The 27,117-nt window shown below is 35.3% G+C and overlaps 1 protein-coding gene across 5 annotated transcripts in view; it reads right to left on the bottom strand.

The window, feature by feature from the left end:
• AGBL1 (AGBL carboxypeptidase 1) overlaps nt 1-27,117 on the bottom strand; it is an 866,292-nt gene that overhangs the window by 278,868 nt on the left and 560,307 nt on the right. Inside the window, exon 22 of one of the 5 annotated variants that reach the window (XM_063089334.1) lies at nt 16,035-16,120. The exons of the other annotated variants lie outside the window; for them this stretch is intronic. Within the exon in view, the coding sequence (XP_062945404.1) occupies nt 16,064-16,120 (57 nt within the window). The 3' untranslated portion in view covers nt 16,035-16,063. Of the gene's footprint in view, nt 1-16,034; nt 16,121-27,117 lie in introns of those variants that run through there. 5 annotated transcript variants of the gene reach the window in all.

Raw genomic sequence — 27,117 nt, 5'->3', positions numbered from 1 at the left:
AATTAAAGATAGCAATTACTTGTAAGGGTTAGTGACTGAAAAAAAATATGAGGCCGAACTTCAAATATTTTAAGTGTTGTATGTCTTAACTAAGGTGCAGATTATACAATTGTGTGTTCACATATTACTTAAAAAATCAATTATTTAACTAAGCAGTTATTTGTCAAAATAAAATGAATTAAGAAATTGAGAGAAATATGGAGTTGCTTTAAATCCCTACTTTTACTGTATAATGAATGAAATAGTCAAAATGTGTATGGATAGTGATGATCAGATTAATAAAATTAGAAAATGTGTATAACTAGACATATATTTAATTTTGAATTCCATAAACTGAAAATTATATTTTATTCTTAAGCCTAAAAAGATTTGTTTAAAATATTGTGTTTACAGGACACGAATTTGCAATAAGTACCCCAAACTAGACATTGTGTAGACCACATTATCTGTTCAAGGTTCAGTAAGTATGGATATTTTTAAAACAATTTAACAAGCCCTAACCATGGAAATTGAAAGCTGCTTTTATAAGAGTCTATTGAGTCAAAGAGTAAAATGCATGATAAAATAGACTATTTAGAAACTATCTTAAATGAGAATATGATATATCCACATAACAAATATAAACTTACAAAAATTTAAATTATTAAATAACTTTTTATTAAATAATATTTTTTAAATTTCAAGAATAAAGAAAATAATATAAAATTAGTTTCAAAGAAAATAGGAGAAAATAATAAAATACAGTAAAATGGATTTAATTAATTTTAAAATTTCAATTTAATTATTAAAAAATGTGTGAACCAGAAGACATGATAAGTAAATCTCAGAACTTTTCTTTACATAAATAGACAAAACATAAAAGCTGAACAAGTCCTATAAATCTAATTAAGAAAGAAAGAGAAATTCCTTTCACAGTACTTAACCCAAATTAAGTTATCAATATCATTATTATTTTAAAAAATTATGGCAATAGATATAGGGACATACAGGAAATTAAAAATATAAAAACACCATACAGAATGCTGGCTAAAATATTTTCAAATCAGGGTAAAGTAAGTAATATCTTTGGAATAGATAAAAATTACAGAATGAACTCAGTAAGTTATCAGAAACCTAAACATGTCAATAAACATGGACAAAATATGTGAATGGACAGATCTAGGACTATACACCCTACTATAGGATGCAGGAAAATACATTCAAAATAGATTCAAAGCCTACATGGTATTAAAGGTAGATATTTCAACTGTTGGAGAAACTCTTTTTAGTTAATACTGAGATTGTATCCCTCCCTCACTGTCAATAGCTCTGGGAAGTGGCCACACCCTTACTTCCAGTATGGGGCTCTGGCTGTTTTAACTAATCAAGGCAAAAGTTCCTTTATTGTCATGACTGGATAAGTAGACCCATTCATTAGTCAATCAATACAAAGCATTTACTTGGCCAGAAAGTGCATATGACTAATTTCAAAACAGTAAAATGTAGGGGAAGATTTTCTATTAATTTCTTGAAAGAAGATACCTCATCTTACGAGAGCTTATGAGAAACCAGCCTTGTCTCTCCTTCTGAACAATGAACTGGAACGACGTGATGCTCATAATTGCCACAGCTATTTTGCCCCCATATAGGGAGCCAGACTAAAAAGTTTGTCACTCCCAGAAGGCAGAATGAAGATGTAAAAAGAAATCAAGCCATTGATGTCATATGATCATTGAGTTAAACCTACCTCAAAACCTAAAACCCCCACTCAACTTCTTTACCATAGTGGTATATAAGCACATAAACACATTATTTTAAAAACAGTATGAGTTAGTATTACCATTACATGTAATGAAAGAGAAAACAAAATAAAATCACTCTCCTGGAGCACAGAAAAAGATGGTAGCTACCCAACAGTTCTGGTGAAGATAGTAAAAGCCTAATCATAAAACTGAATGAAGAAAAGAAAATAGAATTGCTACTGTAGAAAAGAAATCTTAAATAAAATATTAGCAAATAGAATCCAAAAGATGTAAAAAATAATTTGCTATCTCTGCATAGGATTTATGCTAGGATTGTAAAGGTAGTTTAATTTTAGTAATATTAAATGTTAATATAATGTTTTATGAGAGTAAGTAAAATTTTAAATAAAGAATCACAATAATTTTAAAACACAAAAAGCTGCATGTTGGTTGAATCTCTTAGTAAACTAAAAATATGAATACTCTTTAACATGTTAAACAAGAATACATTTTAAACTAACAACCTAACAACCAATTTCACACTTAATTGTAAGACAGTGGGAAAAGAAAATAATGTTCAATATAATATCTATTATATTTCCTCAATTCTTCAACATTTTAATTATAAAGCCATGAACTATTAACTCTCAACTATTAACCCCAGAAAGAAAAAGAAAAATAATGAGACTCATAACAGTAAATGTAGATATTGAGTGAAAGATGTGTTTCACTTTAGGAAGGCTAGAATGCATGGCAGATCTCACTGTTTTTCCAAATACTTCACTGCTCCTTATTATAGCTTTATAAAGCCTACACGCACAGCTTTTTCTACATGATTTTATAGTTACCCTTAGGAATCCAAGTACAGTTCCCTACTTTATAGAGGTTGAGCTTTGGCCGATAGAATATTAGCAGACATGATGCAAGCAGAGTCATAAAACGTGCTTGCATGGTATGACTAGTTAACTCTTACTTTTGCCATTGCTGTGGGAACACGTCCAATGTAGCAGTTTCATAATAACACATTGCCAGGCTGAAGTTGATTCACAACCTGAAGTGGAGCTGCCCAACCAAACCTAGCCTAACGCACAGTTGACCAGCAGATCTATGAACTTGAGAATGAATGTTTGTTGTTTTAAGTCACTGAGTTATAAAATGGTTTGTTACACAGCATTAATGCAAAAATAGCTGACTGATACAAAGTATTTTTTTCTTAAAATTGAAGAACTATCTTTAAAACATTGCTTAAATATTTTATATAATGCAATAGACAGGACATAAAAATAAGAGTTGCAACTGCTGCAAAGAAGGAAACAAAATGATATCCATATATAGGTATAAATATGATTGTCTATATATTCCCTTTTAACTACAAGGATGTGAGACAAATAATCTGTTTCTAAATACCAAATGTGCTACTGTCTCTTTCTTCATTTCAACAAGGGTAATAAAATTAACCTTAACAAATTGTTGTGAAGAATAAACAAGTTAATCTTTGCAAAGGATCTAGAACAATGTCAGGCAAATAGAAAGCAGTATAAAATGATTGTTGAAGGAAAATTTAAGTATAGCCAAAATAAAATACTGAAAAACTTTTAGTACTAATAAGAGAGTGCAGAAATTGGGCAGATTTAATTTCAACTGAAATTCTAATTTTTATAATGTAATTTTATAAACTCATTCTAAGTTTGAATGCAAATGCAAAGACCATGCAAACAAGACAATTCTGAAGAAGAAAAGCAAGAGTGGAGCGGAAGGACCTACCAGGTATCAAAGCTAGTTATAAACTTACATAATAGTTATACAGTAATACTAGCCACTTGTGGCTATTGAGCACTGAAACTGTAGTCAAGTCCAAATTGAGATGTGCCATAAATATAAAAGAATACAAAATGTTAAAAATTTTGAAGACATGATATATAAAATGTAAATATCTTAATAATTTGATATTGATTTTGTTAAATAATATTACTTTAATATATTTAACTAAAATATAATAAAATTAATTTCACATTTTCTTCTATTTACTTTTTAAATATGGCTATAAAAATTTTTAATTATACATGGGGCTTTCATGTATGACTCACATTATATTTCTATTGGTTACTACTTATTTAGATAGCGAGGAAAGTCAATTGATAAAAGTAACAGAATAGAGAAGAGAAAAAAGATACAAACTGAAGTATACAGGAACATACTTTCTGATCAGGCAGACATTCAAATTGTTGGAGAAAGAAAGAAAATTCTGATATAACTGCTTATCCATAAGGAAAAAAATGGAATCAAATCCTTCCCTCAGAGCCTAAAAAAAGTTAATGCGTTTTTTTAAGTGTCAGAGTTCAAACCACAAAATTTTAAAATGTAAGGCATAGAGAGTCTTAATGACTTTGAAGGTAGTGAATAATTTTTCAAATAAGACACAGAAAGAACAGATCATAAAGGCAGAGATGGATAGATCTGCCTGTGTAAAATGTAAGAACTTCAGCTGCTCAATCAAAATACATTATTAAATGACTGAAAAGTCAAGCCATAAACAGGAAGACTATGTTTGCAACACTTATAAGAACAAAAAGAAGTTAAAATAAAAATAGAGAAAAACTGGGGTTCAAATAGAAAAATATTTTAAAAACCCACAAAATTAGCAAAGAATTTGAACAAACATTTCTCAGTAAACAAAACATTAATGACTCCTAAACATATGTATGTGCTTAATCCCATTTATTAATCAGCAAAATTATCATTAAAACCACATCAAAATAATATTTTATATCTACCACATATGTAAAACTTAAAAAGTCAGAATTTCTAAGTACTGTCTAATAAAAGAAGTGGGAAATGGAAGGAAAGCTAGAATAACCACTTTGGGAAGCAGTTTGGCATTTATCCAGCAAAGCTGAACGTATGCATACCCTAAAACTAAACAATTTGACTCAATAGATTCCCTGGAGACATTTCTGCAAAATGGCACCAGGAGAGATGGCATGTATAAGAATATTCACAGCAGCATTATCTGTCATTTGGAAAAAAAAAAAAAAAACCAAAGAACTCAACTATCCATTAAGAATAAATTGAATAGATAAATTGTGGCATTTTCACTATAAAGCAGTGAAAAAGAATTACAGTGACATGTATCAACAGAAGCAACTTAAAACTGTGTATTGTCAAATAAAAGAAATAAGTGAAAGAAAAATATACACAGTGTGGTCACATTTATATGAAATGCAAAGGCAGAAAAACTAAGCAATATATTGATTAGATATTGAATAAGAAAATTTAAAAACTTAGAAAGAAAATGAATATCACAAAAGTCAGGATAGTGGCTACCCTGGGGGGATGAAGTAGAGTTAGTCGTGTGTGATTAGGGAGCTGCTGTGTATAGTACTGGTTCCTTATCCTAAATTGTGTGCTAGAAACTACAGCATTCATTTTATCATTATTCCTTAAATGGTACACATGAATTCCATACAATTCTTTGTATATTTGTTTTATATATTTTATACATTTATTTGTGCAGAAGAATTTTTTAATGTTTTAATGTTTATCTGTGCATATTTGAGAAGTATAGTGTGTTATCTCAATACATACATATATTGTATGTTGATTCACTTAGGGTAGCTTTGTACTAGTTAACCCATCATTTCCCCTTCCCTCCCAGGCTCTGGTAACCATTATTCTACTCTCTACTTCTATGAGAACCACCTGTTTTTAAATTTATATTTCACAAATGAGTGAGATCATGTGGTACTTGTCTTTCTGTGCCTGGCTTAGTTAACTTAACATGATGCTCCAGTTTCATCCATGTTGCTGCAAATGACAGTATTTCATATTTTTTATACCTGAATAGTATTCCATTATATATATATATATAATAGATGGGTATTTAGTTTGATTCCATCTCTTGGCTATTGTGAATAGTGTTGCAATGAACACGTGAATGCATGTGTCTCTTCAAAATATTGATTACATTTCCAGTAGTGCAATTGCTAGATCATAAGGTAGTTCAATTTTTACTTCTCTGAGGAACCTCTATACTGTTTTCCACAATGGTGGTACCAACTTACATCTCCAGCAACAACATAGGAGAGTTTCCTTTTCTCCACAGCCTCACCAGCATTTGTTCTTTTCTGACTTTATTATTATTATTTCAGGGATGTTTTTTGTTTTTTAAAATTTATTTATTTATTATTAGTATTATTTGTTTACATTCTAAGATGATGTTGTGGAGCAGTTTGGGGAGAAAGGGAGAGGGGCAGGGGAAAGGAAACAGGGTGGGAGAAGGAAGGAATGGATGCTTGGTCAAGGCCCATGGCAAGCCCCTCACTCCAGCAAGGGAGACCACGGGGGTTCTGGCATCAACTTGGTGGTTGTCGCTGGGCTGGTTGCAGATGTTGCAGGGCATGGCTGAGGCCCTTGGTCTCCCACCACACTGGCTTAGGAGCCTGGGGTGCTTCTTGCAGTGGCTCAGTGGTCATCACTGGGCTGGTAGGGTTGTTGGGGGGGGTCATGGCTGAGGCCTTCAGACCCCCACTGCCCTGTCTTGGGAGCCCAGGGTGCTTCCTGCTGCAGCTTGGTCATTGCTGCTTGGCTGGTTGCAGATGTCGGGGGGGAGGGTGGCTGAGATCCTGAACACCCACCACCCCAGCTTGGGAGCCCAGGGCATTTCCTGCAGCAGCTCAGTGGTCATCACTGGGCTGGATGTGGTCATGGGAGCTTGGGAACCCAGGGGGCTTCCAGTCCTTCCAAGTTTTATAGGTGTTCTTTGGTAGTATTAGACCTTTACTAGTTATTGATTTGTGGGAGAGAGTGACGCTGGGGAATGTCTATTCCACAGTCTTGACCAGAGCCTTTTTGATAATAGCCATTCTAACTAGAGTAAAATGACATATCATTGTGATTTTAATTTGCATTTCCCTGATGATTTGTGATATTGAACACTTTTTCATATGCCTATTGGCTATCTGCATGTCTTCTTTTAAGAAATGTCTGTTCACGTCCTTTGCCCATTTTTTATTTGTGTCATTTGTGGTTTTTGCTGTTGAATTGTTTGAGTTCCTTATATATTCTGAATATCAGCCCCTTGACTGATGTGTAGTTTGTAAACACTTTCTCCTATTCTGTAGATTTTTTCTTCACTTTGTTGATTGTGTCCTTTGCTGTGCAGAAGTTTTTAGTTTGATGTAATCCCATTTGCTTCAGTAGTCTGCCTTTGCATTCTTGTTTTAAAAAGTGCTTCCTACTCCCATTTTGTGTGGCATTTCCCTTATGTTTTCTTCCTATAGTTTCATAGTGTTTGGTCTTAAATTTATATCTTTGATCCATTTTGAGTTGATTTTGTGTATGGTGAGAAATAGTGTTCTAGTTTTAATCTTCTGCATGTGGATATCCAGTTTTCCCAGAACCACTCATGGATGTTCTTTCTCCAGTGTACATTTTTTGGCACATTTTTCAAAATCAGTTGGCTGTAGATGTGTGGGTTTCTCAGCTCTCTATTGTGAAGCATTGATCAATTTGTCTGTTTTTATGCCAGTACAATGCCATTTTGATTACTATAGCTTTATAATATACTTTGAAGTCAGGAAGTTTGATGCCTCCAACTTCACCCTTTTTGTTTAAGATCACTTTGGCAATATAGGGTCCTTTGTAGTTTCATACAAATTTTAAGATCATTTTTTTCTATTTCTGTGAAGAATGTCATTGGTATTTTGACAGAAATTTCATTGAATCTATAGATTGTTTTTGATAATATGGAGGTTTTGATGATACTAATTCTTCCAGCCCATGAACAGGGAAAGTATTTCCATGGGGAATGTTTTCCCATGTATTTGTGTCTTCTTCAGTTTATTTCACTAATGTTTTATATTTTTTATTATAGAGGTCTTAACCTCCTTAGTTAGATTTATTCCTAGGTATTTCATTTTTTGGTAGCTATTGTGAGTGGGATTACTCTCTTGATTTCTTCTTCAGATATTTTGTTATTGGCATATAGAAATTCTATTGATTTTTGCATGTTTATTTTGTATCCTGCCATTATAATGAATTCACTTATTAGTTCTAGGAATTTTTTGGTGGAGTCTTTATGGGTTTGTGCGTATATGATCATGTCATCTGCAAACAGGGACAGGTTGACATCTTCCTTTATGATTTAAATTCCCTTTACTGCTTTCTCTTGCCTTCCTGTGCTGGATAGAACTTCCAGTAATGTTGGATAAGAAGGGGGAAATGGGCATCCTTGTCTTCTCCCAGATCATAGAGGAAAAGACTTTGGCTGTTGTCCGTTCAGAATGATATTAGCTGTGGGTTTGTTGTCTATTGGCTTTATTGTGTTGAGGTACATTCCTTCTATAGATAATTTGTTGGGCGTTTTTATCATGAAGGGGTGCTGGATTTTATCAAATCGTTTTTCTGCATCTATTAATATGATTGTATTTTTTTCCCTTCATTCTGTTGATGTGATGTATCACATTTATTGCTTGGTGTATATTGCATCTCTGGAATGAATCCTACATGACTGTAGGGAAGGATCTTTTTAATATTTTGTTGGATCAGGTTTTCTAGTATTTTGTTCAGGATTTTTACATCTATGTTCATTAGCAGTATTGGTAAATAGTATGAGGGTAATGCTGTCCTTCTAGAATGAGTTTGGAAGTATTCCCTTTTCTTCTATTTTTTGAAAGAGTTAAAAAAGAATTGGTTTTCATCATTAAATGTTTGGTAGGATTCAAACATGAAGCCATCTGGTCCTTGGATTTTATTTGTTGGGAGTCATTTTATTACTGCTTCATTCTCATTACTTGTCATTGTTCTGTTAAGGTTTTCTGATTCTTCATGATTCAATCTTGGTAAGTTGCATTTGTCCAGGAGTTTATCTACTTCTTCTGGGTTTTCCAGTTTGTTAGCATATTGTTGTTCATGATAGTCTCTTATGATCTCTTGCATTTCTGTGACATCACTTATAATGTCTCCTTTCTTCCTGATTTTATTTTAGTCTTCTCTCTTTTTTTTCTTCATCACTCTACTGAAGGTTTAACAATTTTATCTTTCCAAAAAACCAACTCTTTGCTTCATCAATCTTTTGTACTTTTTTAAAATCTCTAATTCATTTATTTCTGCTCTAATCTTTGTTATTTCTCACCTTCCACTAATTTTGGATTGGTTTGTTGTTGTTGTTCTAGTTCCTTGAAGTGTAATGTTAGGGTATTTATTTGAAGTCTTTCTACTTTTTTGATGTAAGCATTTTGGCAATAAACTTTTCTCTTAGGACTGCTTTTGCTGTAATCCATTGGTTTGGTATGTTGTGTTTTCATTTGTCTCCAGGAATATTTTAGTTTCTTTTTTAAATTTCTTCTTTGACCCATTCACTATTTAGGAGCATGTTGTTTAACTTCCGTGTTTTTGCACAGTTTCCAATGCCCTTTCTGTTACTATCTCCTATTTTTATTTGATTGTGGTCCAACAAGATACTTGTTATGATTTTAAGATTTTTAAAAAATTTTTTAGACTTGTTTTGTGGCCTAATATATGGTCTCTTCTAGAAAATGCTTCACATACTGCTGAGGAGAATGTGTATTCTGCAGTTGTTGAATGAAATGTTCTATAAATGTCCATTATGTCCAGTTGATGTATAGTGGACATCAACTCTTATGTTCCTTGGTTTCTTGTCTGTATGGATAATCTGTCCGTTTCTGAGAGTGGGATATTTAAGTCCTCAACTATTGTTGTGTTGGAGTCTATCTGTCCCATTAGGTCTAGTATTATTTGCTTTACATATTTGGGTTCCCCAGTGTTGGGTGCATATATATTTAGAATTGTTATGTTTTCTTGGAGAACCGATCTTTTTATCATTTAGTAGTGACATTTCTCTCCTTTTTTACTTTCCTTGGCTTGATGTCTATTTTGTCTGATATAAGTATAGCTACTCCTGCTCTCTTTTGATTCCCATTTGCATGAAAAAGATCTTTTTGTCAGTTCCTTCACTTTCTCTCTATGTGTGTCCTTATAGGTGAAGTGAGTTTTTTTGTAGGCAGCATATTGTTAGTTCTTGTTTTATAATTCATTCAGCTACTCTGTGTCTTTTAATTGGGGGATTTAACCCATTAATATTTAGAGTTATTATTGATATATAGTGACTTGTTTCTTCCATTTTACTACTTTTTTCTTGTTGATTTGTAGATTCCATTTTCCTGTTTTCTCATTTTACTATATTTCTTTGTGATTAAGTGGTTGTTGTTAGTTGTATATTTTGAATTCTCACTATGTTATTTTCATTTGTCTATTATAAGTTTTTCTGTTATGGTTTACATGAGGCTTACAAAAAACATGTTATAGTTACAACAGGTTATTTTAAACTAAAATGACTTAACTTTGAACACTAAGAAAAACATAAAATACAAAGCCAACTCTATGCATTGACATCATTCTGCCTCACTTTCTGGCATTCTTTTGTTTCAAGATACATCTTTTACTACAACCTATATCTTATATGGTTGTTTGGCTTCTCCTTGTCTCATTTGGTTTTTCCTTTAATATTCATAATAAGGCTGTAAGTGGATTATTCACCATCCTTACATCATTGGAGTATTCAGAGATTGTCTGTGTGCTTACTTTACTCTTGAATTTTATACCTTCAAATGTTTTCTTATTACACTTTACTGCCATCTTTTTTCAGCTTGAAGAACTCCTTTTAGCATTTCTTATAAAGCATGTCTAGTGAATTCTGTTAGTTTTGTTTGCATGGGAAATACTTTGTTTCTCCTTCATATTTGGAAGTTAACTTTGCTGGATACACAATTCTTGACCAACAGTCTTTTTCCTTCAGCACTTTGAATTTATTATTTGATATATATCTGTCCTGGCTGTAAGGTTTCTATTGAGAAATCTGCTGAGAGCTTTATTTGGGTTTCATTGAATATTTCTTTTCTTGGCGTGGTCCACGCCATGGCAGGATACTAAAGGAATCAGCATGGGCTGCCCTCTATGAGTTGGCAATGCTGCCGGAGGGAGAGCTGTCAGCAAGGCCACAGCTATGAGCACTTGCTGCAACTGGAAGGGCTGCCTGCCTCAGCTTCTTGGTACTGCTTTTGCTTTCTCTTTCGATGTTTTGGTTAGCGTGGCAGTTCTCTGAATTCCCAAAACATTTTAAGAATAACACAGATGTTTTCATGGTCATTGAATTAAATACTCCGACAGAGGATGTGAGTAAATTGGATAATTCTAAATTGCCCCTTTATGACAAATTGACCACACCAACATATGCTTCAAAAGCACTGCTCACAACTAAATATGAGCTGCAGCCTAAATAGGCAAAGTTATTTCAAAAAGGAAATTTCCATCCTCTCCCCACCATGTAGGTAACAAAATGGGGAAAGGAAAAATTTGGTATCCCCCTAGGGGACGTCCAAAATATGATCTAAGTTGGCAAACATCATTTACTGGAGATTGTATTAATGGCAAGAGAATGGTTGGCATAAATGAGAAAATATATGATTGGGACAAATTAAGTATATGGGAACGAAACTGTAGAACCCCCTTTACTTGGTGGTGTCCAGTTTTAATAAATCATTAAAAATCAGGTATTGGGATAAAAATATATTTTGTAAAATTATTAAACCTGCAAAATTAGATCTTAAAAGAATAAGAGCGTACACCTAGTTTTGTGAGGGATGGTGCTGTGCACAAGGACACTTTAACATTTAGATCAAGATTACAGGGCCACAGCCAATGCATATCCTTAAAATGTGCATGATAATGCTACTCAAATATCCACTGTTCTTTTTCCATATGAACAGTAGGTTCATTCCATTAGAACATAAAATCATTAGACCCCCCATTAGAATTTAAATGTTAACATTTTTCCTTTTAGCCAAGTTGTTTTTAACCAAAATAGCTGCCACCCTGTTAATAGGGTGGATATTAACCACAGCTTGCTAACAGAAAAAAGTCACAAGATAACTTCAAGACAATGAAGGGATGGCCGATCTGATAACCAATTCCAGGAATAAGAAGCACGAATTGATCACCTAAGACATGCTGACCTCTAAAAAAGTTTCCTCCCTGCTTTTTGGACTATTGATTTAAGCTTGCTGATACAATAAAAATAGTACCCAAAAATCCCCTGCAGAGAAAAATCTAAATAAAAGGCATTGTCTCATGCTCTACTGGGCTCCAGCTGCAACAAACTGACAGCCTGCAGAGAGAGAGAACGTGCATATTGATGCATTGAGGTCTCTGTCTGTGTTTGTTATTTTTGCCGCCTTCTTCATTTCTCTTTCAAGGACCCCCAAACTCGATGGAGCTAGTCTTCAGCATTTTCTCTTGCTGCTTTCAGTATTCTTGCTTCAGCTTTGGTTTCTGATAATTTAATTGTAATGTGTCTTGATGTGTTTCTTTTGGGATTGGATTTGATTCATGACCTCTGAATTTCCTGTATCTGGATACTGTCATCTTTCTCCATACTTGAGAAATTTTCAGTCATTATTTTCATAAATGTGTTTTCTAGGTCTTTTCCCTCTTTATCTACTTTGGGTATGCCAATTATGTGGAGGTTATTTGGCTTAAAGGAGTCTCATAATTGCTGTAATTCTTTTTCATTTTTTCTTATTATTTTTTTCTCTTCTGCTCCCCTACTTGGATAATTTCACATGTTCTTTCTTTGAACTCACTGATTTTTTCCTCCATTTGATCAAGTCTGCTGTTGGAGCTTTCTGTTGAGTTTTTCAGTTTAGATAATGTATTTTTTATTTTTAGAATTTCTTTTTTTAAAAAAATTATTCTATTTCTTCATCAAGTTTCTTGTTCTGTACCTGGATAGTTTTCAAAATATTATTTAATTTTCTATCTGTATTTTCTTGTGTTTTCCTGAACATCGTTAAGAGGATTGTTCTGAATTCTCTGTCAGACATTTCATAAGTCTTCTGTTCTTCTGGGGTGACTGTTGGCACTTTGTTGGTTTCCTTTGCTGGTATCATATATCTTTGTTTTTTCTCAATTTGTTTGTCTTTACATTGCTTCTGGGGCATGTGACAAGATGATTACCTCTTCCAGGTCTTATTGGTACTTCTTATTAAGAGTACTTCCAGGTACTCTTTGGTGGTATTAGACTTTTCCTGCTCAATGTCAGAACTTTGTCTCTGGTCTATGTTTTTTTTATTTTTGTTTTTGTTTTGTTTTTTTCCATTCTGCAGTAGATTAATAGCAACCACCACCACTTAAAAATACTGTCCTGTGGTTAATTCCTGGATTGTTGGAAACATCCTGCAGAGAGTGGAACTTGAACTCTGTGTCTGAGCTAAATTGTTGCCTTACTATTATTTCTCAGACTGGGAAAAATGTTTTGTGTCAACTAAATTTTAACTGTTGGCATTTTAGTCACATGCAGGTCATGTGGGGTCACCACAAATGCCAATAGGCTGTGTGGAAATTCTGACCTGGGACTGAGTCTTTTCTGCAAACTGCCCCTACAGTTTTATCACACTGACTGCTCTCCATTGTGTGGTTCCCATGCCAATTGGAAGGCAGATCCAATGCTATCTACACTGCTCCTTGATGCACCCCTGGTGGATCAGCACCCTCCCTCTGAGCACTGCAAACATCACCTGTGCAGCACGCTTCACACAAGTCCCCCATGAAAAATCACTGACCTCTGACGATTCTTCCCATTAGCTGCAGACCCTCCATCCTATGTGAGGGCAGGGAAAGCTTTCAAACAGCTTTGCTGGGCTGGGAAATGGAATATTGCACTCTGAAATGATTATTTTTTCTGAGCACACTCCATGTAGCTTTATGCAAAAGGTGCTGCAGTGGCTTTGCTATCTTTAGGTAGCTACTGTGTATGCCGCTAGCTGTTTTGAGAGTGGCTTGGGCTGGGTCTGATGTAGTAATCCCTCTGCTCACTTGCCTGGCTTTTCACACCTTCACAGAATCAATGGGACTCTTCTCCTTTTCCCCCAATTTCCAGTGATTACAAGGCAGCAGTTTTGTGTTTTCATAGTTGTAGGTTGATCTGCGGGGGACGGGGGGGGATGGGCAGGGGGGCAACACTGGAATTGTCTATTTTGCTATCTTGGTGACATCACTTCTCCATAAAAATATTTTACAGTAAAAATAAATAACTGAAAATAGCTAATAATTTTGAAAAACTAGTTGAATATGGTACAATAGCCTTAATAAGTACTAAATAAAAACAATATATTTAGATGTCAAGAATATACACAAAATCTTAAAGGCAAACAACAGGTAGGAAATGATTGTAATATGATATCTAAAAGGAATAGGTTATTAAAGAGCCTTTGTTAATTGAGAAGGGAAACATTAAGACCCATCCAAAGTCAAGTGGACAAAAGTCAAGAATAAACCATTCTTATAAGAACAAATGCAAATAGCCAAAAAAACACATGGAAACAATTAACCTCAATAATTAAAAAATTAAAATATGCAAAATTTTTTCTATAAAATCAGAAATTTTTAATGATATTATTCAAAGCAGTTGAGGATGAGATGAAGAAAGCAATTCTTTAGATTCCTGGAAGTAGTAGAAACTGAAATCTCAAAACAGTAGAGAAATGGTTAAACTTATTACATATATTTAAGTGGACTATTATGTCACCAATATAATAATATTTTCAAGTGTAATTAATGACAAAGGAAATTGCTTATGATAGACTATAAATGCAGCAAGACCTAAATCATTGTGCATACACTGTACACATACATCCATGTGTACATATATATGTTAACAGACATGCACACACAAATGTATATAAAGCTAGAAAGAAATATAGTAAAATATTAACAGTGGTTTCTTCTGTTTCATGATCTCATTTCTATTTTCAAATTTTATACACTAAACCTGATTGCTCTTAAAATCAGGAAAAAATGTAACATTTAGAAACAAGCATGCCATAATATACAATGTCCCACTCTATTATATTTATTATTCTGGATTTTAAAGGCAAAGGATTGATACATAAATTTATCTTTAGAAGGGATTTATTTTGCTGAGCTCAAATCCTAATGGTCTAGATAGAACATCCGTCAAGGAAAAGGTCTATTTTAGCAGATGGTGCATAAAAGATGTCCTAGAGGATGATGATGATGGCACTGATACCAATAATAGTAACTATGACATGTATATAGAGTGTTACAATTTACATAACACTTTCAGACACATTATCTCTTTCAATCACACCAATCCACTGGAAAAAATGTTACAGCCCAGCACACAGGCCATTAATATATGTGGATTTTCCAGCTTTCCTCCTTTCCTGCTGCTGAGAACTTGCTTTGCCTGCTCAGTTTAGCCCTTCCTCCACTCTCTGTAGAGTAGTTGACAGTTACCAGATCATTTCTTTGTTGTAGACAGAATTTTCCTCTGGACATTTGCCATCTAGAACTGGAAGAAAGGACAAGAGACCCAGGAAGTTGTTTGGGGCAGAAAGGGAGAGCAACTTTAGAGCAACTATGGTGCAGTGAATGAGTTAAGTGGATGGGAAAAAGCATGGGATTTTCAGAGGAAAAGTATTTGAGATATTTTCATTGAACACCACATTAATCTGATCCTAGATCAGAACTGAACACCAGAGTAACACTTTGGAGTTGTTTCTATATAGAGGGGAGAATGCTTGCTGAAAGGACTTACCCAAAAACTTACCACAGAAAACTTACCAAACAAACTCCCATTCTTCCCTCCCTGTGCCACAGCAGCTTCAAATATTTGCAACTGGATCTAATGCAAGGTCATTGTGGTAGACAGACTTCTAAGATGACCCTCAATTATCTTTATCTCCTATATCTATGCCTATGTGCAATATCCTCTTCTTGAGTGTGGGCTGGAACTAGTGACTAGCTTCTTACCAATAGAATACAGCAAAGGTGATAAGATGTCAATTCTATGATTATGTTACAAAAGACTGTGACTTATACCTTGTTTGCACTCTCTCTACTGCCTTCTCGCTTGCCTAGATGAATGAAGCAAGCTGAAACATCAATGAAGCAAGAGGCTCATCTGGCAAGGAACACAGGGTGGACTCCAGCCAACAGCCAGTGAGGAATTGAATCCTGCTGACAAAACCAAGTGAGCTTGGAAGTGGACTCTTACCAAGATGATCCTTGAGATGACTACAGATGAGTCAACACATTGTTTTCAGCCCATGAGAGAGCCTGAAAGCAGAGAAACCAGCCAACCCATGCCCAGACTTCGACCCAGAGAAACTACGAGATAATATATATGTTTTAAGCTTCTAAGTTTTGAGGTAATCTGCTACTCAGCAATAAATGACTAATACAGTCACACATTTACCTCTTCTTTCATTTTGTTCCCCTGAGAAGTTTCTCATCTCTCCTCCAACTCATCTTGGTCCTCCTTCTAATGTAAGTTTTCCATTAGCATTGCTTTGACACTGAAGCTGCATGGGAAGAACAAAGTATAGGACTAAAATGAGTCTTCAAAGTGGAGTAGAATGCTGCCTCTGCCATGGCCATCCACCAGATTCAATGCACCCACTAGACCAATCGCTTGGCCTCAAAGCTCATTACCCACACCTGCTTCCCCACAAGACCAAGGAGCAAAATTATTGCATCACTAATGTCGTCCTGCTGATTCTGAAACAGACCAGGTGATACAGATGGGAATGAAAATCCAGAATATGAATTCCTCCAAAGATTGTTCAAAAGTGCCAGTTCCCACAACACTCTCATTGAAGTATTCATGAAAAAGTTCCAAGATGCATGTAAAGAAATTTTAAAGCCATATCCTGCTGGTAACTGCGCAAAACCGAATGAATACTGACTGCTGAGTCATAATATTTCTTTTTCTCAGTTGCACCATCAACTACTGCTATCTTGGATAGCTCTTTTAAGGTGGCCACCATAGCAGGATTTATTCAAAAGAGCAGCAACACTTCTGTGTCTTTAGCCTGTGCTAAGTTGAAAGAGGACAGTAAGTAGCCCTGAAATATAAGGTATGGAGGGGTTTTGTTGTTGTTTGGGGTTTTTTTTCCCTATTCTTTCTTTGAGGTCCTGATCAGGAGACAAATACGCAGTAATGGAAAAAGAACAAGAGATCCCTGTGTTGCAGAAGGATAAATAAACTAGATTTTCCATGTAGGGCAATAAATTGCAAGTCAATATTTCTTTTTTTTTTTTTTTTATTTATTTTTATTTTTATTTTTTTTTGTATCTGAAATTTTTTTTCTTTAAATTTTATTTTGTCGATATACATTGTAGCTGATTAATGCTCCCCATCACCAAAACCTCCCTCCCTTCTCCCTCCCCCCTCCCCCCCAACAGATCTACCATACGACCCAGCCATCCCACTGTTGGGAATATACCCAGAGGAATGGAAATCATCAAGTCGAAGGTATACCTGTTCCCCAGTGTTCATCGCAGCACTCTTTACAATAGCCAAGAGTTGGAACCAGCCCAAATGCCCATCATCAGATGAGTGGATACGGAAAATGTGGTACATCTACACAATGGAATACTACTCAGCTATAAAAACGAATGAAATACTGCCATTTGCAACAACATGGATGGACCTTGAGAGAATTATATTAAGTGAAACAAGTCAGGCACAGAAAGAGAAATACCACATGTTCTCACTTATAGGAGGGAGCAAGTCAATATTTCTTAACCACCTTCCACATTCTTGATGCTGTAGAGAACACAGAGAAAGCAGAAAACATGTCCACTGCCTCACAGAGCTTACAGTCTTGTGACGATTACAATGTGAAAAAAAAATAGTCTGGCATGATACTTCTCTTTCACCCTCCTCATTCAGTCGACATCCAAATTCTGTTGATTCTAACGGCAAAATCTGACTGCACCTTGCCGCCTCCCTTATTGCTTATACCTGAGTCCAAGCCAGTATCTTTTCTCCTCTGGATGACCCCAGTGACTTCTTGCCGTACTGTTTTCTGCATCTAATCCATAATCTACATTGTACAAAAGTAGTATTTTTGTAGCTCCAAAGAATTCCTATAGCACAGAATTGTTAACATGCCCATAAGCTTTCAGGATTTAGCTCTGCCCCTCCTTTCTAAACCTCCTCCTGCCACCCTGTTCACTATAACCCAGTCACATTCACCATCCTTCAGTTGTTCGGGTTCTCAAGCTCTTACCCTGCCTTACATCCTTTCACACTGTGTTTCTCTCTGCCTGAAACTTTCTGCCCCATCTTCCTTATCTTGGTCACTTCTATTCAGTACTCAACTGTCCCTTCCATGTCACCTTCTCAGATGTTTTATGACCCCTAATCTTAATCAGGATCCTCTTTTATTGCCTATTAAATCTATTTTTTCATAACACATTACAGTTTATAATTATATATCTGTCTTGTGTTGTTTAATGTGTGTCTTCCTTACTAAATTATAAACTCTACAAGGGCAGAGATTAAATATATTGTTCACCCGTCTATCATCAAATGTATGACTGAATAAAGCCCCCACTCTTTGGAATTTTCACAGTTCTTTATACTTGTCACTCAGCATTTTTACTGTAGCTGCTTGTGTACATGCTCGATTATGCCTAAGGAAAACAACAACAACAACAACCACAACAATCTGAACTCCTTGAGAATAGAGTCTGTGTCTTATAAATCTCTAAATTCACGTTAGGTCCAACAAGAGCCCTACATATAATTGGCACTAATAAATATGTATTGAATGGATGAAACAACTAATTTGTGCCTTATGAGTCATCAGAGATGGTTGCACAGTGTTTCAGTTAAATGTATTAAAGAAGGTAACCTTTTCCTGCCTTTCTAGATATGCACTGGTGATGGCTTCATGGGACACTATAAGTCAATATGATAAAATTTAAAGTTTCTGACTCACAATGATTCAGTAATCTAATAATGCTCTCACAGAGAGGACATTACAATGAATTTGTTTAAAAAATGTATTTTATGAGGGGAAAAAGAGCTTTCATCTCTGTCCTAGTAATGGGACTTTTTAAAAAGGTGGAGGATATTCTAGGAAAAAAATATCTTGATAAATTAAAGAAAACTTTTCTCACACTGCATCTTCTTCTGTCGCCCCTCTGTGTTTTATATTAGAATGTTTCAGAATGTTTTGTGGACTCATTATTACTATAAAATTGCCCAGATGGAATGGGGGAAAATGGATTTGTTTGAATTGATATTCATAAAATATCTCTGACAAAGAGGGTTTGGTGGAGATATATTTTTCATAAAGCTAATAAAGCTGATGCTTCGGGGCTCCTTGCTAACAGACTCCTTCGAGGGCCCTGTTATTGTAAAATTAACAGAAGTGTGTATTTTAATAGCAATAGGTTAGCATTGCCCTCTCTCAACTCTCTGATATTGAAGCCTTCTTACTTCCCTCCACCATATTTCCCTTTATGTGGTGTCCGTAGGCATTTCATGCATAACAATCAGGAGTTGAGTTGGGGATATATTTACTTTACAGTTATTGATACTCACTTATGTAGTTCATAGTGAACCCCGTGTGTAGTTAAGACATTGCTACCATCCCAGTATAGGAAGAGCGTCTAATAATTCTCCTACTTCCAACTGTGCTGACTCATCCAATGTTGTGACACCAAAGTCAGGGCCAGGAGTTATATTGTGTTACAAATATGTCCTGTAGACTTGGCACTGAGAGGAGAGAGGAAGGGAGGAATGAGACATAACATTTGAAACAAATTGTATTTTGGGATTTCATGTTGAAATTTGGCAGCATTTTTACCTGTGTGGTTTGTTATATCTTTTGTCATTCTAAATAAATATTCACTTTTGTAACTATTTTTATATTTGTAATTCATAATCTTTTTTTTTTTGTCAGAGGATCCCCCAAATGTTGTCAGGTGAAGGCCCTACAAAAGCTGGATTTACTCCTAGCACCAGCACATCTACTTTTCCTAGATTAAGAACTCAGGACAACTCTCAAACATATCAGGATCCTTAAATGACCAGTCTGGCAGAATATCAGATTTTAGGCTAGGTCTGTTACCTTAGCTTCCAACCAGTGGGCCAAAACAGTGCCACCTACCTGCTGTTCCTCTAAGTGAGCTCCACAGCAACCTGAATAACAATTCAGGACAACAGTTCTTTGCTCTTGATAATTAATTACCCAGAGATGAGAAGAAATAAAAAAAAAAAAAAAAAAGAAAGAAAGAAAGAAAAAGGCCATATCTCCTGACACTCAAAAATAGGCAAGAAAAGAAATTATGGGTAACCTCTGTGTCTTTTGGGCTTAAACAGAAGAAAATATAAAGCACTCATTCTTCCCCACAGAGCCTTAAATGGAACATATCATTACAAATCTGATAAAAATGTTTTTCTTTATCCTACTTTTATACTACTTCTCCTACTTTCCATTTGAATTGTTCATAGAGCAATTATATTAGTTCAGTTCATTCAGCATATACTAATTCTTCAATGTATATCCATTGGGATCCCTTTTAGACCACCATGAGGGTACAAATATGGGACATACCATCACTTGTTAAATCAATGCTTATAGAGATTATTGTTTTAAAAAAATCTTTTAGAGATTGTGCTACTTAAAAGAGAAAAAACTTTGGCAACTTCGTGCAAATGGAACTGAACATTTTTATATGGTCTTCTCAGTTATACTGCCAGTTTTATGTGAATTTATCTAAAGCAGTGGTTTTCACACACATTTTTCTTTCTTTTTTTAAATTTTATTGAGAAATAATTCACATATCATAAATTTCTCCTCTTTAGTGTACGAAGTAAGTGTTTTGGTACACCCCTCACTGCTATCTAATTTTAGAATATTTTCATCAGCTTAAAAAGAAACTCCATACCCATTAGCAGTTACTCCCCATTTTGCATGCCCCCAAGCTCCAGGCCACTGCTAATCTACTTACTCTAAGTATTTGGCTATTCTGGACATTTCCCATAAATGGAATCATACACTATGTGACATCTTGTGTCTGGCTTCTTTCACTTACCATGAGGTTTTCATGGTTCATTCATGTTCTAGGATGTAGCACTACTTCATTCCCTTTTGTAAAATCCACTGTACAGATATACCACATTCTGTTTATTCTTTCATTAGTTGTTGGGCTTTGGGTTGTTTACACTTTTTAAAAAAATTTTAGTTTATTTTGTCAATATACAATGGGGTTGATTATTGTGGCCCATTACCGAAACCTCCCTCCCTCCTTCCTCTCCCCCCTCCCTCGCAACAGCCTCATATCTGTTCTTTTGTCGTATCAACTTCAAGGAATTGTAATTGTTGTGTCTTCTTCCCTCCCCCTGAGTTTATTTGTGTATTTATTTATTTATTTTTAGCTCCCACAAATAAGTCAGAACATGTGAAATTTCACTTTCTCTGCCTGACTCGTTTCACTTAATATAATTCTCTGAAGGTCCATACATGTTGCTGAAAATGGCAGTATTTTATTCTTTTATATAGCAGAGTAGTATTCCATTGTGTAGATATACCACATTTTCTGTATCCACTCATCTGATGATGGACATTTGGGCTGGTTCCAACTCTTAGCTATTGTAAACTGTGCTGCAATGAACATTGGGGAACAGGTATACCTTCGACTTGATGATTTCCACTCCTCTGGGTATTTTCCCAGCAGTGGGATTCCTGGGTCATATGGAAGATCTATCTGCAATTGTTTGAGGAACCTCCATACCATTTTCCATAGAGGCTGCACCATTTTGCAGTCCCACCAACAATGTATGAGAGTTTCTTTTTCTCTCCAATGTTGCCAGCTTTATCATTCACAGTCTTTTGGATATTAGCCATCCTAACTAGGGTGAAATGACATCTCAGTGTGGTTTTGATTTGCATTTCCCGAATGCTGAGTGATGTGGAGCATTTTTTCATGTGTCTGTTGGCCATTCATATATCTTCCTTTGAGAAATGCCTATTTAGCTCCTTTGCCCACTTTTTATTTGGGTTACTTGATTTTTGTTGTAAATTTGTTTCAGTTCCTTGTATATTCTGCATATTAATCCTTTGTCAGATGCATATTTTGCATATATTTTCTCCAACTCTGGGGGTTGTCTTTTAACTCTGTTAATAGTTTCTTTTGCTGTGCAGAAGCTTTTTAGTTTCATATAATCGCATTTGTTTATTTTTACTTTGGTTGCCCATGCTTTTGGGGTCATATTCATGAACTCTGTGTCTAGTCCTACTTCCTGAAGTGTTTCTCCTATGTTTAATTTAAGAAGTTTTATTGTTTCACGGTGTATATTTAATTCTGTAATCCATTTTCAGTTGATTTTAGTATATGGTGAGAGGTATGAATCTAGTTTCATTCTTCTGCATATGTATATCCAGTTATCCCAGCACTATTTGCTGAAGAGGCAGTCTCTTACCTAGTGTATAGGCTTAGTGCCTTTGTCAAAGATCAGAACGCTGTAGGTATGTGGGTTGATTTCTGGATTCTCTATTTTATTCCATTGATCTGTGTGTCTGTTTTTATGCCAGTACCATCCTGTTTTGCTTATTATAGCTTTGTAGTATAGTTTAATGTCAGGTAGTGTTATGTCTCCAGCTTTATTTCCTTTGCTCAGAATTGTTTTGGCTATGTATATTCTGTTGTTATTCCATGTAAATGTCTGGAGAGTTTTTTCCATTTCTGAGAAAAATGTCATTGGAATTTTGATGGAGATTGCACTGAATTTATATAAGACTTTGGGTAGTATTGACATTTTCACAATGTTGATTCTTCCAATCCAAGAGCATGGGATATCTTTCCATCTTCGTGTGTCCTCTTTAATTTCTCTCAGCAGTGGTTTGTAGTTCTCATTATTGAGATTTTTCACATCCTTGTTAACTCTATTCCTAAGTATCTTATTTTTTTGGTGGCTATTGTAAATGGGCAGGCTTTCTTGATTTCTCATTCTGCATGCTCACTATTGTAGAAAAGAAATGCTACTGATTTTTGTGTGTTGATTTTGTATCCTGCTACTGTGCTGAAATCATTTATCAATTCCAAGAGTTTTTTTGTAGAGGTTTTAGGCTGTTCGATATATAGGATCATGTCATCTGCCAACAGGGACAGTTTGACTTCATCTTTTCCAATCTGGATGCCCTTTATTTCCTTCTCTTCTCTGATTGCTCTGGCTAGTACTTCTAACACAAGGTTGAATAGGAGTGGTGAGAGTTGGCATTCTTTTCCAGTTCCTGTTCCTCATTTAGAATGACATTGGCAGTGGGCTTATCATATATGGCTTTAATTGTATTGAGATACTTTCCATCTATACCTAACTTGTGAAGAATCTTTATCATGAGTGAATGTTGAATTTTGTCACATGCTTTTTCAGCATCTATACAAATGATCATATGTTCCTTGTGTTTGATTTTATTGATGTGGTGTATCACATTTATTGATGTGAATATGTTGAACCTTGCATCGCTGGGATGAATCCCACTTGATCATGGTGTATACTTTTGCATATGTGTTGCTGTATTCTGTTAGCTAGTATTTTATTGAGGATTTTTGTGTCTGTATTCATCAAGGATACTGGCCTGTAGTTTTCTTTTTTCTTTTTTTTTTTGCAGTATCTTTACCTGGTTTTGGTATCTGAGTGATGTTTGCATCATAGAATGAATTTGGGAGAATTGCCTCTGTTTCAATCTTTTGGAATAGTTTGTAGAGAACTGGTGTCAATTCCTCTTGGAATGTTTGGTAGAATTCTGCTGTGAATCCATCTGGTCCTGGGCTTTTCTTTATTGGGAGCCTTCTGATTACAGCTGCAATCTCTTTTATTGTTATGGGTCTGTTCAGATTTTCTACATCATCTTGGCTCAGTTTTGGTAGTTTGTGTGTGTCCAGAAATATATCCATTTCCTCCAGATTTTCAAATTTGTTGGTATATAGTTGTTAATAGTAGTCTCTAATGATTCCTTCAGAAGTATCAACTGTAATATCACCTTTTTCATTTCTAATTTCTGTTACTGTGTCTTCTCTCTTCTTTTTTAGTTAGCCATGCTATTTTTTTTGTCAATTTTATTTATCTTTTTGCAAAATCAACTTTTTGATTCATTGATCTTTTGTATCATTTTTGGGGTTTCAATTTCATTAAGTTCTGCTCTGATCTTAATGATTTCTTTCCATCTGCTAACTTTGGGTTTGCATTATTCTTGTTTTTCTAGTTCTTTAAGGTGAAGTATTAGGTTGTTCACTTGCCTTCTTTCCATTCTTCTGAAGTAAGCATTTAATGGGATCAATTTCCCCTTAGTACTGCTTTTGAAGTATCCCACAAGTTTTGATATGATGCATCATTGTTTCCATTTCTTTCAATATATTTTTTTGATTTCCTGTTTGATTTCTTCTTGGACCCCTATGTCATTAAGTAGAATGCTGTTTAATATCCATGTGTTTGTATAGTTTCCAGAATTTCATTTGTTATTGATTTCTAATTTTAATCCATGTGGTCTGAAAAACTATATGGGATAATTCCTTTTTTTTTAAAATTTGTTGAGACTTGATTTGTGACCTAACATGTGATCTATCCTGGAGAATGATCCATGTGCTGATGAGAAGAATGAATATTCTGAGGTTGTGGGATGGAATGTTCTGTAGATATCTGCCAAGTCCAATTGATCTAGAGTGATGTTTAGATCTTGTATTTTCTGCTGATTCTTTGCTTAGATGATCTGTCCGATATTGATAGTTGTGTGTTCAGGTCCCCTGCTATTATGGTATTAGTATCTATTTCTTTCTTTAGGTCTAATAGAGTTTCCTTTATAAATCTGGCTGCTCCGACATTGGGTGTGTATATATTTATGATTGTTATGTCTTCTTAATAGATGAATCCTTTTATCATTATGTAGTAGCTCTCATTATCTCTTTTTATGGTTTTTAGTTTTTAGTCTATTTTATCAGACATAAGAATAGCTACTCCAGCTTGTTTTTCATTTCTGTTTGCATGATAAATCTTTTTACATCCTTTCACTCTTAGTCTATATGAGTCTTTATAGGTCAGGTGGGTCTCTTGAAGGCAGCATATAGTTGTGTCCTCCTTTTTAGTCCAGTTAGCCAGTGTGTGTCTTTTGATTAGAAAATTTAATCCTTTTATATTAAGAGTTGTTATTGAAAAGTGTTGATTTACTCCTATCATTTTATTGAATTTTGTTTGGATGTCTTAAGTGTCTTTTGTTCCTTTCTTTCTGATTTACTGTTTGTCTTCAGTATTTGTTGGTTTCTTGGGTTGTAGATAAACTTCTATTTTTTCTTCATTTTTGCCATTTTTATTTTACTAGTGGGTTTTGATTTTTCTTGATTTCTTATGGCAGTGGTCATTATTTTTCAGGTACCAAACCCAGTACTCCCTTGAGAATTTCTTGTAAGGGTAGTCTTGTGGTAATGAGCTCCTGCAGTTTTTGTTTGTCTGAGAAATATACTATTTGCCCTTCATTTCGGAAGGATAGCCTTGCAGGGTAGAGTATTCTTGGCTGACAATCTGTGTTGTAGTATTTTGAATATATCATCCCATTCCCTGCTGGCCTTTAGGGATTGTGAGGAAAAGTCTGATGTTAGTCTGATTGGGGCTCCCTTATAGGTGATTTGATGCTTCTCTCTTGCAGCTTTTAAGATTCTCTCTTTGTCTTTGAATTCTGCCAATTTGACTATAACATGACTTGGAGGAGACCTTTTCTGGTTGAACACATTTGGGGATCTTTGAGCTTCCTGAATCTGAAGATCTGTGTCTTTTCCTATACCTGGGAAGTTTTCTGCCACTATTTTGCTGAATATGTTTTCAATGCAATCTCCTTTTCCCTCCCTTTCTGAAATACCCATAAGTCATATATTTGAGCACTTAAGGTTGTCTGATATCTCTCTTAGATTTTCTTCACTGTTTTTAATTCTTTATTCTTTTCTTTTATTCTTTTCTTTTCTTTTTCTTTTTTTTTTTTTTTTTTTTTTTTTTTTTTTGTCTGCCTGTGTTAAACAGCCTGTCTTCAAGGTCAGAAGTTCTCTCTTCTGCTTCTGCAAGCCTGCTGGTTAAACTCTCTTGTGTTTTTTATTTGGTTGGATGAATTCTTCAGCTCAGCATGCTCTGCTGCATCCTTTTTCAGGGCATTGATTTCCCTGTACATTTCTTCTTTCAGGTCCTGTATATTTTTCTTTGTTTCATCACATTGGCTAGCTGAGTTTTCTTGTATCTCATTTGGTTTCCTTAGAATTATCACTTGTAATTGCTTGTCAGACATTTCAAGGGCTTCTTGTTCTATATAGGAGCTACAGCTTGAGAGTTATTACCCTTTGGTGGTGTATTTTCTTGATTTTTCATATTTCTGGTATCTTTCTTTGCTGTTTAGTCATTGTGGCAAGGGATTTCACGGTCCACTGGTTTCACACTATTGTCTGGCTAGGATCCTGCTGGGGCTGCCAATTTGGCACAGCTGCCTCAGTGCCTGCTCAGTCACCTGCTGGCGCCTCAGGCACATGCTTGCCTCAAGTCTCAGGCCTCTCCAGGGACTTGCGTCTCTGGTCGGCACACACTCAGCTGGGCTGGGGATGGGGTCTCTTGATGGCAAGGCCTACCTGCTCAGTCATGCCCTGGTGCCACGGGGTGTGTGGTCTCTGCGGGACTCAGGTCTCTCTGTCAGGGCACCTCTCTGGTCTGTGGGTACTCAGCCAGGCTAGGGATGGGATCTGGCAGTGGCAAGGCCTACTTACTCAGTTGTGTGCTGGTGCTGCAGGGCACATGGTCTCTGTAGGACTAGGGCCTCTCTGGCAGGGCACCTCTCTGGTCTGTTTATACTTTTTAGCTGTTATTGATAATGCTTCAATGAATGTCCATACACAAATTCTCATGTAGATATGTTTTCATTCCTCTTGCATATATACTCAGGAGTGTATTGGTTGGATTATATGGTAAATCTATTTTCAACAATATAAAGAATTACCATACTTAGGTGGGCTGGTTATCTCAGTGGGTTAGCGTGCAGCCTTATAACACCTAGGTCACAGGTTCGCATCCCCGTACTGGCCACCCACCAAAAAAAAAAAAAAATTACCACACTGTTTTCCAAAGTGATTCTACCATTTTACATTCTCACAAGCAAAGTATGAGGGCTCCAATTTCTCCACATATTTGCCAATATTTGTTATTGTCTTCTTTTTATATTAGCCATCTTTATCAGAAAGAAGTGATGTCTCATAGTGGTATTGATTTGTATTCCAAGCACTTTTGATGTTGCATGCTTTTAGCAGTTGAAAATTCATTCCTTCTTAAGCATGTTGGATTATTTATAAAGTCATATACACATGCACACGTATATATATATAAAACAGTACAAAGATAGCATATATAGTATAAAACACGCACTAACAATATGTTTTAAGTACAAGAAAGAAGTTCTAAAGTTTTCTTCCAAGATATCAGACAGTGGTCTTTTTCACTCCCTTGGGGTTAATTCATCCACTTAGAAACCATGTATTT

This window comes from Cynocephalus volans, chromosome 3 (assembly GCF_027409185.1).
Source record: "Cynocephalus volans isolate mCynVol1 chromosome 3, mCynVol1.pri, whole genome shotgun sequence".
Taxonomy (NCBI): Eukaryota; Metazoa; Chordata; class Mammalia; order Dermoptera; family Cynocephalidae; genus Cynocephalus; species Cynocephalus volans.
The sequence above is the reverse complement of the archived record's forward strand: the minus strand, read 5'-3'. Positions and strand labels throughout refer to the sequence as shown.